The following is a 15,251-nucleotide window of genomic DNA, read 5'->3' as shown; positions in this document are numbered from 1 at the left end:
ATTTGTGCATCGCTTAGCAGCACCTGAGATAGTTTGGTTTGAGACATTTTTATGTGGCTTCTGGCTGGGACTGTGACTTTATCCTTCCTCCTGTCAGTGAGTGCTTCCAAGAGTCATTAACCCTTGAGAGCCCTTAAGTCCAAAAGTTGTGCCCAAGTCTGGTGTTGCTGTCCCTCCACAGTGAAGTTGCAGTTAGCGATTGATGTGATTATCAGCTATTTATCACCCCTTTGCCTCTCCCCCTCCATTTTGTTAGAGCAAACAGATCAGGACGTGTCTGCAGAGGAGCAGTGCTCCTTGTCTGGCGTGCATTAATGCCCCTGCTCCTGGCACATCCCCACCCAGAGCAGCTGTAAAGAGCTGATGTTCATTCTGGTCCCCTGCTGACTGTGCCAAACAGAGATGCCATCGCCCTCTGACAAAAAGGCTCCGGCTCTATTGAGTCCTCCCTCATACCTTCAGTAATGCTGATAAAATGCTGACCTGTTTTTTTACCCCGGTGACTGCTGTTGCTAAGCACTGAGAATATGACCTGTCTCCTGTAATAATCTGCATTGCACAACTCAGATCATCTCCCAAATCAAAGCAGCTCCCAAGGCAGCTTTTCCTGCCCGTGATCTTTGCAGTTATGACTGTGTGCTTTGCAGCAGCACCTTGTTTTTGAGAAAGCCTAACTGAGCACCAGTGTTTGGGGGCTGTTCTGTTGGAGGGACATTGCAGAAGCTGGTTTGTAATGACCAGCGTGGCATGCTAGAAAAAGAATGATAAAGAGCAGGGAAGGCTCTAAGCTGGTGACTTTCACTGCGAAGTGCAATGCAAAGTGTGCAAAACTCGGGAGAAAATGAGGAGTTCATAAGTGATGGTTTCCTCCTTAGAAAGGAGAGCTTCTTTTATTGGAAGTACTGGTAAAATGGTCTTGTGGCTGGTATGGGTACAAGGAGAAAAGCACTACCCACTTATCATTTTGCTGTCGTCATGTCCAAGATTGCTTCATCCTGCACATGAAAGTGGCTTCTGATGGGCTAGGAGCAGTGCTTGAACACAACATCCAGCTTGCAGTGGCTGTGTTGACAGGAGAGGAGGAAACTCTATAGCAAATCCAGAAATTTGGGATTAAAAAAAAAAAATTATTTGAGCAACAGATAAGTAGCTGGGCTTTTGTGCCAGGGTGTTTTGTGTTTCTCTTAGCACTAACTGCCTTTATTGTTTAGTCTAAAGGTAGTTGTTGCGCTCTTGGAAAACATTAAAATATCTCAAGGCACTGGTAGCTTCAGTGGTGTAAGCCTGGGATGAAACAATGCTGAGAGGGAAAGAACCCAGACTTTTCCTGCTTTACCAGTCTAGAAGAGGGCACAAAAAATACATTGACTGCCCAAGATGCCAGGGAAACCTGTGGCATAGATAAAGTGAAAGATTGTGTGATTTGTCCCTCTTGAAAGCTAACTCAGTTCATTCCATTTGCTCCAAGGTAGGATCAGCATTATCCAAACTGTCCTCCATGGATATTTGCACAGCTTGTTATAACCCTGTGGGGATAGGACTTGCTCTCAGTGATTCTGTCATGACTTAACCAACATTTCTGCTGTCCTTACGTTCAAGCTGAAGTCTTCATAAAGTAAATTTGCATAGCTATCTTTAATGCAAGGTCTGAAAAAAAGGAAAATGCAGTTTATAGAATGGCCCTCCACTTGGAGATTTCTGGCTTCTTCACTGAATGTGGACAGACGTTGTCAATAAAATGTGCCATAAAATGAGAATGGAGAAAAGGAGAAGGAGAATGGAGAAAATAAACCAAGACGTTAGCAGAGAGGAGGTGCTCATTTGTAGAACCATGGGGTTTTTAATTCCACCAACCCAATCCTTCAAGGATGAGCATTTTTATTTATTTTTTTTTAAATCTCTCAGTCCTCACAGTTCTGGTTGTGTCTGTTCAGCTTGGACATTGGCAGTGGTGTGGCACCTTTGAAAAGAGTGGCGAGGTTTCCCTGCAGCCCAGTGCCCATGGCTGTGTGCCACCCTGGGTGCCAGATGTGCCAGATGTGTCCCTGGCTGCTGCCCTTGCGTGTGAGACAGAGCTCCATAATTCATGTTCATGTGTGAAGTCAAGCCTCGTGCTGCCTGCTCGGGATTTGACCCACATTTGAAAAGGTGCTTTGGGATCCTTTCATGTCTAGTTAAGTAGATGTGCATAATGCTGTATCATTAATAATTTCTATGCTACCCAAATGTGTTTTTATGCTGTGCCATAATTTCTAATGGGACTTCTCCTTTTTTCTTGTAGTCTGACACAAATGCAAGTTACCTGAGAGCAGCTCGAGCTGGCAACTTGGAAAAGGCTCTCGACTACTTAAAAAATGGAGTGGACATCAACATTTCAAATCAGGTTGAAGAATATTTTGGTCAAATTTTCTGGATAAATACCCTTCTTGCTGTTTCTCAGATTTCTCATTATATTTGCACTTTCATGTCAAAGATAACTTACATGTTTTTTGATGAACCATGTTTACATTTCTTATCCAATTATTTTTTATTTGAAACACTTTACCCAGACACCATTTCACTTGCACTCGGAGAATGTGCTACTTTATCTTTCATTCCATTTGTATTGCACTAGATCATGGAACAGCACACAGAATTTCAGACCCCAGAGCCAGTATTTCTTGATTTAATTCTTACTCTGTCCTTATAATCTACTTCTTGTAAAGTTTACCTAAGTGTAGTTTTTGGAAGCAGTCCTCTCAGTGGGATAGGAATAATTTGTCCCTTTACATGCTTGGTAAGCTGGAAAACAGTTGGTAATCCTTCTAATTGCCTTTCTTTTTCCCCTCTCTTCCTTTAAATCAGAATGGGTTGAATGCTCTCCACCTCGCTTCCAAAGAAGGGCACGTGGAAGTTGTCTCTGAGCTGATCCAGCGAGGTGCCAGTGTGGATGCAGCCACAAAGGTCAGTCAGGCCTATCTGCTTGTTCCCTGTTCACACTGCTGGCCTGGCCACGAGGTGTTGGCCAAGCGATTACAGACTGCTGCAGCAGTAATTGCCCATTTTCCACTGCTGGGGGGGTGGGATCTCAATAATTGTTTAATAGAAACAGTTATGTGTGATAGCAGATGACAGTAAATGTCACTGATTGCTAGGGAGGAAATTTACTGAACAGACTGTGGATTCCTGCTTTGGTTTCTGTCCATGCCATGTCTTCTAGTACAACACACCCATTAGAAGTATTCATAAAGAAATACTATATTCTAAAGTGGCAGATGCTCTTGATTGTTCTGTTATGTATTCAAGCTCAGGTTTTGTACTCTTTCCAAGTGTCACCATCTCTAATTCCAGAAAGGAAACACAGCATTGCACATAGCATCCCTCGCTGGACAAGCAGAGGTCGTCAAAGTGTTGGTGACGAATCGGGCCAATGTCAATGCACAGTCTCAGGTAAAGCCACGCGTCCCTGTTTGCTGCTACCAACAACTTCACTGACATTAACATTGTTCTTCTCTCAGAAACTCTGATGTTAGCAAATATGTTTGGTAGATCTTACTAAGTGCTAATGTTGACTCTTGAAAATAGGGTTGATAGTGAAATCAACCTCAGATCTGCCCTAGGAGTGTCCTACGAGCTGCTGCTTGCTCGAGCTGGAAGAGACACTGATAAACAGGAGAGTGGGAGAGAATGTGTTCACAGGGATCCTGTTTCACATAATTCACTGTCTCAGGCTCAGCTGAGCCCATCCCCTTTCCTTACACAAGGAGGTACTGCAGGCATACGCAGTCTGTAAATTTGGTCCAAGTCTTTTGAATAAATGTTTAGGTCAATTATAGAGAATTTGAAATGAGAGAAAACAGTGCTGGTGCTACAAGTGAAGCAGAAAAACAAACCAGGAAAAACTCTGGCTCAAAAAATGCATAAATCTCAGATTGTTGGAAGTCATGTAGCTGTGCCAGTGGTGTCCTGCCTGCCACCCCATTCCTGCTGTCCCTGCTCAGGGGCTGGCAGCCAGTGTCAGAGAAGAGGGTCTTCCCACCTGGCACAGGATTACCATTTTTCTGTATTATAAAGATGTGGGCATGAAAATAAATGTTTGTTTAAAAAATTGCATTTAAAAAAGGAAGTCTTTCAAATAATAGGAACAGAATGCTTAATGGGATCTATTTCAAGAATGTTAGTTATTTGTGGTCTGTATTTCATGTTCTTCTCACCTGAACAAAATAATAAATTACTTAGTTCCTTTTTCTTCTTCTTTTATACTAGCTTGATACAGCACTATTTGGTTCCAGGAACCATATAACTTAAATTTAGAGACAACAACAACATCAACATAAAGTATTTTTAGGTAAAATCTCCCATTGCTGTTAAGAAGTAAAACAAAACAGAAATATTTGCCATGGTTTTCCTGTTAAAGAAATTAAGAAGGGATTGATAGGATCTTTTCTGCTTGTGTTTGGGAACTTGTGTATTCACCAGCACAAGCCCTGAAACTAAAAATAATCTGAGATTGTAAACATCTTATATAACTGCATTGTCCATACACCCTTAGGTTTTGCCACATGTTACTCTTACTCTGCTAACGTACCAGAATTAAAGATTTATGGAGGCCTTTGGTGCCTTTACTTGGAACACCCGTGTAACACATCTATTGGCTGTTCCACATCAGTACCAGGCAGTGAAACACCCCAGCTGGGATTCAGCTTTGGAGGAGGTCCCTGGTGCTTTCTGTTACCACTGCCCTGCACCAGCTTGATCTGTGCTACTGAGATTCACTTGTGCTTTGCCTCCTCTTTCCTTGAAGGTAACAGCCCTTCCATGCTTACAGTCCCAGTGTTAGGCCTTCTTTAACCAAATCTTCCTGTCTGTAAAAAAGAAAAACCAAAAAACAAGCCATAAACCTGTGCTGGGGCTGAATTTTACACCTCTTCTAAGGGTTGTTTATTACTGTTCAAGACAAAATGGTTTTTTTCAGACTTTTTCAGACTGTCTGGCAGTTCCAGCCCCTTTTTAAAGAGAGAAGCAAATGTATAGTATGGGGTGGGAAGATATTTAAAACCCTACAGAAACTTAACATAGGAGAAAAGGTCTGTTCTGCCTCCAGATGCTAATAATATTTGGTCCTGAGAAATTTTGCTTATTAATTATTTCATGAAACTAAAAATTAGGTAGTGTTTCCTGCTTCCTTTCTAATGGCAAATGTTTGAAACTAAGAAATTAATCTTTCTTTCCAGCTGAGTTAGTAAATAGACATGGAATATGCCATGAAATGACAGGGACAAATAGCAGACTGCTGCTCACTGTAATAACTTGTAGTGTGACATGTGAGGCACCTTAGCAAGTGCTTCCTGGCTTCTCTGATTTTTAATTAAGTAGAATTTTGACTGTATGGTAACTGACCTGTTGAACCTCTCTTCTGGAGAGTGCATTAACACATTTCTGACTGTGGCCTTGGGCTCTGTGAGCCGTTCAGCGCCTGCTTTGTGTCTGTAGCGGTTCTTTCCTGAACAGAGACCAAAACATCAAACCCCCGGAACAGCAGCAGGCCCTGCCGCCTGCGCAGGCCTGGGAACGTGTGTCTGCACAGCTGCTCGCTGCCTCGCTGGTGGCACAGCTCCTCTTGGATCAGACACCCCCTTCCTCTCTAGCTGTCCCTTGTCGCGCCCTCTCTTTGTCCCCACTGCCAGCGCGGCCGCGTGCTCGGCCTCGGGTGGCCTGTGCCGGGTGCTGGCCGTGTGCCCTGCCCCTGTGCCCGCTGCTCGGGTGGCCTGTGCCGGGGGCTGGCCGTGTGCCCTGCCCCTGTGCCCGCTGCTCGGGTGGCCTGTGCCGGGGGCTGGCCGTGTGCCCTGCCCCTGTGCCCGCTGCTTGCGTGGCCTGTGCTGGGTGCTGGCCGTGTGCCCTGCCCCTGTGCCGGGGGCTGGCTGTGTGCCCTGCCCCTGTGCCGGGGGCTGGCCGTGTGCCCTGCCCCTGTGCCCGCTGCTCGCGTGGCCTGTGCCGGGGGCTGGCCGTGTGCCCTGCCCCTGTGCCCGCTGCTGGGACAGTCAGGTGTCCCTCAGCTGTTCCACTGCTGCAGCTCAGCCCAGTTCCCCTGCCACGGCTCTGGGCTGTGCTCTCCCTCCACACCTCCAGGGCCCAGAGTGTCGGTGTTCTTCCTTTGATGTAAACATACAGCCAGACTCCTCTCAGCTCATCTCTTCTCAGCCCCGTTGGTTTTCTGCAAAATCTAGGTCAGTGTCCTGTGTAGCTGTAGCAGAGGTTTCAGAAAGTCTCAGAACAAAAGGTAAAAAATCCATTGCCTTAATATTAATCCCCAAAAATTCAATTTCTGACAGGCTGTGACCTGTTTACGGTTAAAACAAAGACAGAAGCACTGACTGTAAGAGAAAGGCATTCACCAAAGAATGAGTTAAGCTCTGCAGCCTCTAATACTTGTATTGCATTGATTGAAATCAGTCACTTAAACATAATTTGAGAGATGCTCTAATGTGGTCGGAAACACTGATAAACCTCTGTCTCAAACTGCTGGGAGCCAATGATCCTCACATCTCCTGGTGCCTGAAATATGAAATAGCTCAGTGCCCACAAGCAGAGTGTGCTCAGAAGGCAGCTCTTTGAGGAGATGGAAGGCAGAAGCAGCTGGCACAAGTGAAAGAGAAGTCAAAGCTAATGGAAATAAGGGAAAAAATGTCGATTAACTCTGAAGAGTCACTGCTCTTGCTTTCGCCACAGACTTGGATTATATTTCCCTGTCCTGTTTTGCACTTCAGTGCTGTGGCTGTATTTATCAGGAATCATAACTCATGGCCACCAAATCATCTGTCCAGGTGGATTTTCAGTTTAACTTCACAAACAGATGTGAAAGGAGTTGTTCCTGCTTAGCTGTAGGAATTGTATCTGGTCAGCTGAAAGATTCTTCTGTGTCCTTTTAAATAATATTACCCTTCTCCCATCCTCAATCAAGCCAGTGTAGATCATGCCATTTACTCATCTATGAGCAAACAGTTTTTTCAATTTTCACCTAATCTTCCCTCATTTGGCAGATCTGTTTTATGTTTAAAATGTTTGTGGGGTGTTTACACTCTTGTTTTCATATTTCAGAATGGCTTCACTCCATTGTACATGGCAGCCCAAGAAAACCACCTGGAGGTTGTTAAGTTTCTTCTTGACAATGGTGCCAGTCAAAGCCTTGCCACAGAGGTAAAAGTTTGAATTTGACACTTTATGAACAAAGCAAAATGTGTTTCAGCAGTGATTTCTGCCAGCTTATATCAAACTCGTCTTTTAAATACAAAATTAAAGACGAATAAAAAGCTGTCTATGTGAAGTGTGCTAATGAATAGACTTATGGGCTTTTCAGCAATTTAAACTATCTCTTGCCATTTCTAAAATAAAAAAAAATTACTTTAACCAGAGACAGTTCTAAATATAGATGTGTTCTTAGTCATAACTGCTAATCTTTCAGGTTAAGTGCTCACACAGGGAAGATGTGTGCATGATATAAAAGTACTCTGTGCTCTTATTAAAAATAGTGAGCAATGAGAAGAGTGGCAACCATAAGGCAAGAACAATTGTTCACCTGTGCTTTGGACCAGCCCTGGGATATCCGAGAAAACCCAGGGTTACTTGGGGCTTGGGGCATTTCCTGAACTGCTTCATTGCCCTGTTGGTACCTTCTCTGTGGCACCCAGCTACCCCACATGGTGCTGCAGGGGGAATTTCAAGCTGACTGAAGGATGCAGGATCCATCCTTGGAGGTGATCTGGGATCTTTCTAGAAGAACACTTTATTTTTCTTTCTTCATAAATTAATTCTAACTCAAATAAGACAACCTGTGAGGAAAATAAATAACAACTATATTAATATTTGTAAATGTATGGCATTGAGGAAAGTGTTGAATCATTGAGAAAAGTGGTGAATTTTCAGTTGTCCTATTACCAAGATTTTGCTACCAAAATATAGAAAGGTACTTCAGGATGTGCTCTCTGTAATAACTATTGAATTTGCTCTACCAGTACTGTTTCCATAAGGGAAATAATACTTATTTGAAAAAGGCCTAGTTTTTGAAAAACACGAAATGCACAATTAGTTACTTGCCACCCTACCTCATAGTATCACTGTATAATGGTGCTGAAAGGAAATCTTATTTCTTATTCCACTGTGAAAAATGACTTGCTAATGGATCAAAACAGTGTTTCAAAAATCACTGAAAGTTAGTTATAACTAGAAGTGTGCGTCAGAATACTTTCTGGAAATGCTCAAGGATATGAAAGTCAAGAAATACCAAAATAAGATACTTTACATCTGGAAAATTATTTAAGAATTAGTTTTCAGAGCACTAATTTCTATTTCTTTATAAAAACCTGGGATAAAGAGGACATGGAACTTCTAGAGATGTGCAATAGGTTCTGAATTCTGAAAATAGTCTTGCCACTGTATGATTTTCTGAAGAGATTTCTTTCAAAAACTTTGAATGGGTATTGTTGAGGGGGTTTTTTATTTGTTTTGGTTTGATTGTTTTTTGGTTTTTTGGGGGCTTGTTTTGTTTTTTGGGGTTTTGGAGGGGGAAGGTTTGGGGTTTTTTTGGGTTTTTTGTATTGTTTTTCCCTTGAGCATTGTATGTCAGTTTGGGTTGAGCTTTTTTCCATCTCAGCTTCATGATAAGGTGCAATCTAATTTTATCCATGGAGAATTCCTTTGAAGACAGCAAACTACAAAAAAGTAGCACCTTTATTGCCTTCCTTGTTTGAGACAGTTGCTTATGGGTTCTTTCTTATTTTCTCTAAATATTCTTTCAAACTAGCTATTTAATCATGGTGTTTTAGTCTAATTAAAGGAAAATGGTCAATTCTATTTCCCTGCAAGAGGAGATGTTGTGGGTGTCTACATCACTTTTCTGTGAAGTAGCTGAATTTTTGGATGTGTAAATGGAACAGGAAGCCAAGGTCTCCAGGGTTTCCCCAGGCTAGAGCCCCCAGTTCTGCTCTTACAGTAGAGCAGTATTGCCAGAGTTAATCCCCCTCTTTCCTGGGGATGCTCAGGGAGGTTTTTTGGCCTTCAGGGCTGCAGAGCATCTCTCACCATGCCCCTGGAGCCCTGCCCTTGCTCTAGGAGGAGAGAAACCTGGTTAAATGAGTATGAAACTCCTTGGGGGGTGAGGAGGGTGTGGTGGTAATTGCTTGTTAGGATCCAGGATTTCAGTGATTTTCTTGCATTTTCTTCCCCTCAAAAATTCTGAAAAAGCTCTCCTTTTCAGGACCCCTCCTGTTTCTCATCCTAGATTGAGGTGTTCTTAGTTTTGAAGCTAGAGGGAAGAAATCCATATTGAAAACATCACTTTTCATTCCAAAGGTTTAAAAGCTAACACTTCATCTATGCACTGTTGAGTGAGGATCTACTTTTTTCTCTGTCACTGCTGCACTTTTATTTCACAGTTGCACAGTTTCACCAGGATAGCAGTTGTTGAAAAGTGAAAGAACATGTTTGCTTGCTAAGCTGCAATGAGGTTTGGTAATACAGGCTTTGGATATATTCATCAGGAGACAAATGAATAAATAAATATCCCAAGTAGTTTGCCTTTGTGATTTTTTGAGTGATTTATGGGTATTATCTTGGGCAAAGATAATTGCTCCTGTGTTGCAATGACAGATGTTTGGAATGGAGCAGAATGTAAATGACAACTCCTCCATTCTTTAGTTTTCTAAGAATCCATAAGATAAAATTAAAATTAAAACATAAAATTATAAATCCTAGACTGTACTTTTTATGTGTTTGAGGAATCTACTCTAAAATCTGTTAAATAAAACCCTTCCTTTTTTTCAGGTTTATTATTCTCCACCAATTTGGTTATTAGCAAATCTGAAAGGAAATTACTTCTTTTTGTAAGAAGATTGCCTATCAAATTATATAAATTTTCATAAAGGGAAATTGTAGTAGAACATCTCTACATTAGGAGAATGTGGTATTATTCTTCATTGATAATTATATTTTAAATTCACATATAAGATATGTTAAGAGGACAGAGATCAGGTATTTTGTTTGTTTTGGTTTGTTTAGTTGTTTGAGGTTTTTTTAAATAATAATAAAAAAATGTAGATTATAATCTGTAAGGAATACATGATAATTTACTATTGAGACATCATTAGCAATTGCAATTTTAATATTCCAGCTTTTTTTATATAATTAAGCACTTACATCAATAAGTATCTGTATAATTAACTGTAAATTTGTGATTAATTTCACTCTTTTTTTTTTTTTTTCCTCGAGCCTCACTCATTTGTGTCATATAATTTTGTGTTGTGTCTGGAATGCCAGAAAGGCGTTTTGACTTATTTGGAACCTTGTTCACCAGCACTTTACTCCAGTTTTGGGGTCATTACTCCAATTTTGGGGTCATTGCAGGCTACTCTTGGCTTGCACCGTGTAGCGCTTGGTGGAATTCAGGCCAGCTCCGTTTGTAGCGCTGAGATCTCTTCACCCCCATCCCGCCCGTGGATGACGGTGCCCGTTGTGTGTTGCAGGATGGTTTCACACCTCTGGCAGTGGCTTTGCAGCAAGGCCATGACCAGGTGGTTTCCCTGCTGCTGGAAAACGACACGAAGGGAAAGGTCCGCCTTCCCGCCCTGCACATCGCGGCTCGCAAGGACGACACGAAGGCGGCGGCCCTGCTCCTGCAGAACGACCACAACGCTGACGTGGAGTCAAAGGTCAGTGGGGAGCAGCCAGAAGGTTTGGTGTGGTCAGGGGCTGACCACGTCCAGGGGAGATCTCCCTCGGTGTGAGCTGTGCTGCTGCAGTTACACAGAACCTTCTCCTCTAACACCTGATAAAGAAAAACGTTCGATTTGCCTCCTTTGCCTCTTTCTCCCCCATTCCCTTTCTGTTTAAATCAGAGTTAATTTCCCATGTAGAAACCTTGCAAATGGAAAATAATAAACAAAATACTATTTGAACGATTCTCTTGGAAATGATGAAAGCCACTCCTGAAAGCAGCGGTGAGCTGTAGGTTCTGTACAGCGAAGTTGTTTGATCACTTGTCTGTGCAATTGCTGCTTGGAGAACTTTGGTAAACATGTAACAATCAAGCACTCAAAGTACTCGCTGGTTCGGCTTCCACCCCGTGGAGCTCCCCGTGTGTGCTGGGCGTGCTGCCATCCCAGCTGCCGTGCCACACAGCCCTCATGAAGCTTTCCGCATCCATGTCACCAGTGGTGGACTAACCGTTCATTTTTTCCCCCTCTTTGCTTCCCAATGTGTTAACCTAGATGATGGTGAATAGAACAACAGAGGTATATATAAATATATCTATGCATCATCACTCCTCCATGACTTAGTGCTGCTGCATCATTCCTCCCTCCTGTCTGCATCGCATATTCTAGGATAGACACCTGCTTTAGATGAAATGAAGTAGCATGTGCTAGAGAAGACTGTAGTTTAGAGACCAGGGCTTTCTGCAGCTGCAACTAGGGTTTAAAATAAGAGCGAAGCATTCTTGGGAACTGGCTGCCATGGTAAAAGGGCCGTGTGACGTGAGACGGAGTTTTCAGGGATTCTCATGGAGCATGTGTTTATCAAATGTTTCAAGAGCTGCAGACAACCCTGTCACGTTGTGCATCCAGGTCTGATTCTAGGCTTCTGCATGACACTTACCTTGATGGTGTCAGCAAACAGAATGATCTCAGGGTGGTTTTATAGCTGCAAAACTCCCAAAGCAAGGCAGTGGCAGCTAGCATGGCTTGCTAACAATTTAGAAATGCATCTAGTTCCCATAAGGTTTCATACTTTGCAGGACTGATGGAATTGCTGCATGTTTTAGCATTATTTTAAAAGGAAATAAAACTACTTAAATATGAAAATCAGTTGCTGAAGTAATTTTATCAGTAAGACATCTTTTAATTAGGGTGGTAACTCGTGCTGTCTGAACATAACCCAGTGTGATTGCCCACAGTGGGAGACCGATCTTTATGGTGCTAACCCTTGGAAAAAAACCCCATATTAATAATTTAAAATAGTCTTTGATGTTATTTTCATTTGCATCTGCTTTGAATTTATAAAAATCAGTTAGAAAATATCATTAAATGACATGTATTTGAACTTCTGCAAAGAATCTCTAAGAGATTTCACTTGCAGGATTGACATAATACCAATAACTATATATTTCCTGTTTGAAGCTAATTTCTTATAAAAGTCAGATCATTGGTTTAATACTCAAATGTTTTGCTGCTGTTTTCCTGGAACAACTGAAAGTTTTATTCAACTTCTTTTCTTCTAGAATAATTATGTTAATTTTTTTCCCTCCTGCATAGCAGTGTGATTTTATTTAGATTCTCTGAGATGCTACAAATAAACATCAGTGAGTGAAAACTAGTACGTTATTGGAGTGGTGACTCACAGCAGGCTCCTGTTACTAGCTTTTGTCAGTGATGTGCCACAAATTGTGGAGTACTAGTGTGATATTTTTTTGAAGTATCTATTGGTTGTGTTTTGTTGTGTTTTCTTGCAGAGTGGGTTCACTCCCCTCCACATAGCTGCTCACTATGGGAATATCAATGTAGCCACGTTGCTGTTAAATCGGGGTGCTGCCGTGGACTTCACTGCGAGGGTAAGTGTGGAGTCACTTGTGCCCAGTTTGCTTTGTCACATGTGGCACCCCTTGTGCACAGAGGGGTGAGAGGCACTTCACTCTCAGCAGCCAGGGGCTCTGACCTGGCTGGGCTGGCTCTGTTATAACACATCTGCTGGAAAGGGCCTTTCCCTGGGCTGCTGAACCCAACCTCAGCTTGAGACCTCACCTCCCAAAACTTCTGTTTTCACCAAAAGGAGCTGCTATTTTCATAGTTCCAGCCTTGCAAAAGATGGGCAGGGATCCAGTGACACAAGTGCTTCCACCTGTAGCTGTAACATATGGCAGGAGTGACGTGTCCCTGCTGAATTCTCCTCACCGTGCAGTTGCTTGCAGCGAGCGTCAGGTGTGGTGGTGGATAAAGCATCTGTGCTTTCACTGCACGCACGAGAGCCAGGTGATTCACGGAGGAAATCTGGGAAACTGCATGAGTAGGAAATGAAATGAGACCCAGGAGTGGAGTCTGTAATGAAAGCAGGAGAAAGGAAACAATAGAGAGAAGTTAGAGTTGGAAGAGCAGGGGAAAAAACAAACATTTACAGATAGGTATACAACACAAAGGATAGGGGTACAATACAAAGAGCAAGGAAAGGTGGTGGTGCCAGGAATGAGACCAAATAAATAAATAAACCCCCAAACAAAACAAGCTGAGGCTGTTTGGCTCGCCAAGCCTTACCCAAACAAAGCCAGGGAAGAGATGTGGTAGTGATCCCAGACAACAGGGAGATAAAATCAAGGGAAGAACAAGAGGCATTCAAAGGGAAAGCAAATGCTGGTGTAAAAGTAAATAGGCATAAATTAGCCATGAATAAATGTTGTCTAGAAATTTAGATATTTCCTATTAAACCTTAGTAATTGATGTTATTTAATTAATAATTGCTTAATAATTAATATTAAATATAACTAAGGAGGTTCTGGAACAATCTTTCAATTAAATTAGAAAAAGTGAAAAAAACCGTGCAATGTAAATTCAAGATTATATTTATGACGGGAATTATGTCACACAGCTAATCCAGCAGTTCCTCTTCTGAGATTTTGATCATATGTTATGTTTCTTACTTTTGCAAGAGGAAAAGTACTACAATACTGCTTAGAGCATTTGCACAAAGGGAAACGTGAATTTGCAGTATTCTACTTTAGACAGTTTGTATAGCTAAAAACTTGAATGCTTCTGTAGTTAAGGCACATTTTTACATGCAGCAAAGTTTTCATGACAAGCATTGCAAACCCATTGCTTTGCTCTCTCTGATAACATTGACCTCTGATCTCCAAGTCCTTTAACTGACCCAATTAGAGCATTAAGGCATTTCATACCATCCTAAGCTTTGGCACTGTGTGTTTGATAAGCCCTAATCACAGAAGCAAGGAAGACAAAAGGGGTCTTGGGTCAACTCTTTCCCACTCAGAAACAAGATTAGGGATTAGCAATGCTACTACATTAGCAATTAGCAGCATTTAGTACCAGTGCACTAAATACCATCTGCCCATGCTTGTTTTAATAAAATAATAAGTCTTAGGCTTCAGCAGCTCTGTTTCGGATTAAGGGCATTTGTGGAGAGCACATCCAGAGTAACAGGGCCATTCTTGCCCCTTCTTCAAGATCTGGGCATTCTAAATTCTGCCTCCATTAGCTGTCACCATCAGAGGGAGGTGGGGAGCTGGGGGAGCTGGGGAAGTGCAGATCACCATCAGCCTGAAGGAGCAGTGGGCTGAGGCTGTGACTCGGGGAGCACTGAGCTCCTGTTTGTGCTTGTGGTACAGGGAGACACAGGGAGCTCATCTCCACTCCTGGCACTTGCAAATCTCGATAGAGTTGTTGTGACAGAAAGAATAGTAGCATAAATAACAGTAATATGGAGCTGAATTTTGTTCTTTAGTGCTTATCAGGCTGCGAGGGAAGAAGGCACCGCAGAGAAGGGTGGGTTAGGCTCTGGCAGAGCGGTGGATTTGCAGGGTAACAGAGCACATGCAATCATCAGCACCAAGCAGGGGAGCCCTTGCTTGAGCCTTGATTACCCAAATTGCAAAACAGATACTGAAAATGACCCACAGGTAAAGCCTGCTCCTTGCCACCTCATTGCCTCTTGGTTTAGTTTCTGTAAACACTATCCACAGTCCGCTGTCTTCCCTCTGCAGGAAAGGCCCTTATTTGAGTTGGTGACAATGTGAGGTGAGCAACAGAGCAATGAGATGGAAGGGCTGGAACCCAAATAAAATATGACCATATGTACTGTAGCTTTCAGAAGTGCAAACACCAAACTTTTAAGATGGGGTGTCAAATGCACTTTGTGCCTTTTTCCTTTGTACTTATTAAATAAATACAAATCAACAGTACTTGTCTATCTCTTGGTTTATGTTCAAACTCTTCAGGAAAGTACAAATTCTGGGGAGAGGTTTGAACAAGAACCTCTGTGTTACCTCTGTGGTAACAAAAGGAGCTTGTGTGAACAGGGTAATGTGAAGATAAATGTGTGAGGCAGGACAAATAGCCACCTGCCAGCATCGGTGTAGCCAGGGTGGGGAAAGGTGGAGGAATGTGAATGGATGTGTGGGGTGAAGGCAGAGCTCTAAGGCCAAGGGCAAGTGTGGTGAAAGGATGTAAGAGAAAGGAGGGCAGGCCTGTGGCAGAGGAGATCTCCTCAGCTGCTGTTCT

The 15,251-nt window shown here is 42.5% G+C and overlaps 1 protein-coding gene across 12 annotated transcripts in view; it reads left to right on the top strand.

Moving 5' to 3' along the window:
• The window catches only part of ANK3 (ankyrin 3), a 347,448-nt gene that overhangs the window by 203,202 nt on the left and 128,995 nt on the right, over nucleotides 1-15,251 (top strand). For all 12 annotated transcript variants that reach the window (XM_063406078.1, XM_063406085.1, XM_063406077.1 and 9 more), the window contains 6 exons: nucleotides 2,282-2,383; nucleotides 2,845-2,943; nucleotides 3,331-3,429; nucleotides 7,078-7,176; nucleotides 10,497-10,682; nucleotides 12,479-12,577. In XM_063406078.1, coding sequence (XP_063262148.1) covers nucleotides 2,282-2,383; nucleotides 2,845-2,943; nucleotides 3,331-3,429; nucleotides 7,078-7,176; nucleotides 10,497-10,682; nucleotides 12,479-12,577 — 684 coding nt within the window. The remainder of the gene's footprint in view (nucleotides 1-2,281; nucleotides 2,384-2,844; nucleotides 2,944-3,330; nucleotides 3,430-7,077; nucleotides 7,177-10,496; nucleotides 10,683-12,478; nucleotides 12,578-15,251) is intronic.

The sequence above is a fragment of the Prinia subflava genome, chromosome 9 (genome assembly GCF_021018805.1).
Source record: "Prinia subflava isolate CZ2003 ecotype Zambia chromosome 9, Cam_Psub_1.2, whole genome shotgun sequence".
NCBI classification, from domain to species: Eukaryota; Metazoa; Chordata; class Aves; order Passeriformes; family Cisticolidae; genus Prinia; species Prinia subflava.
The sequence above is the reverse complement of the archived record's forward strand: the minus strand, read 5'-3'. Positions and strand labels throughout refer to the sequence as shown.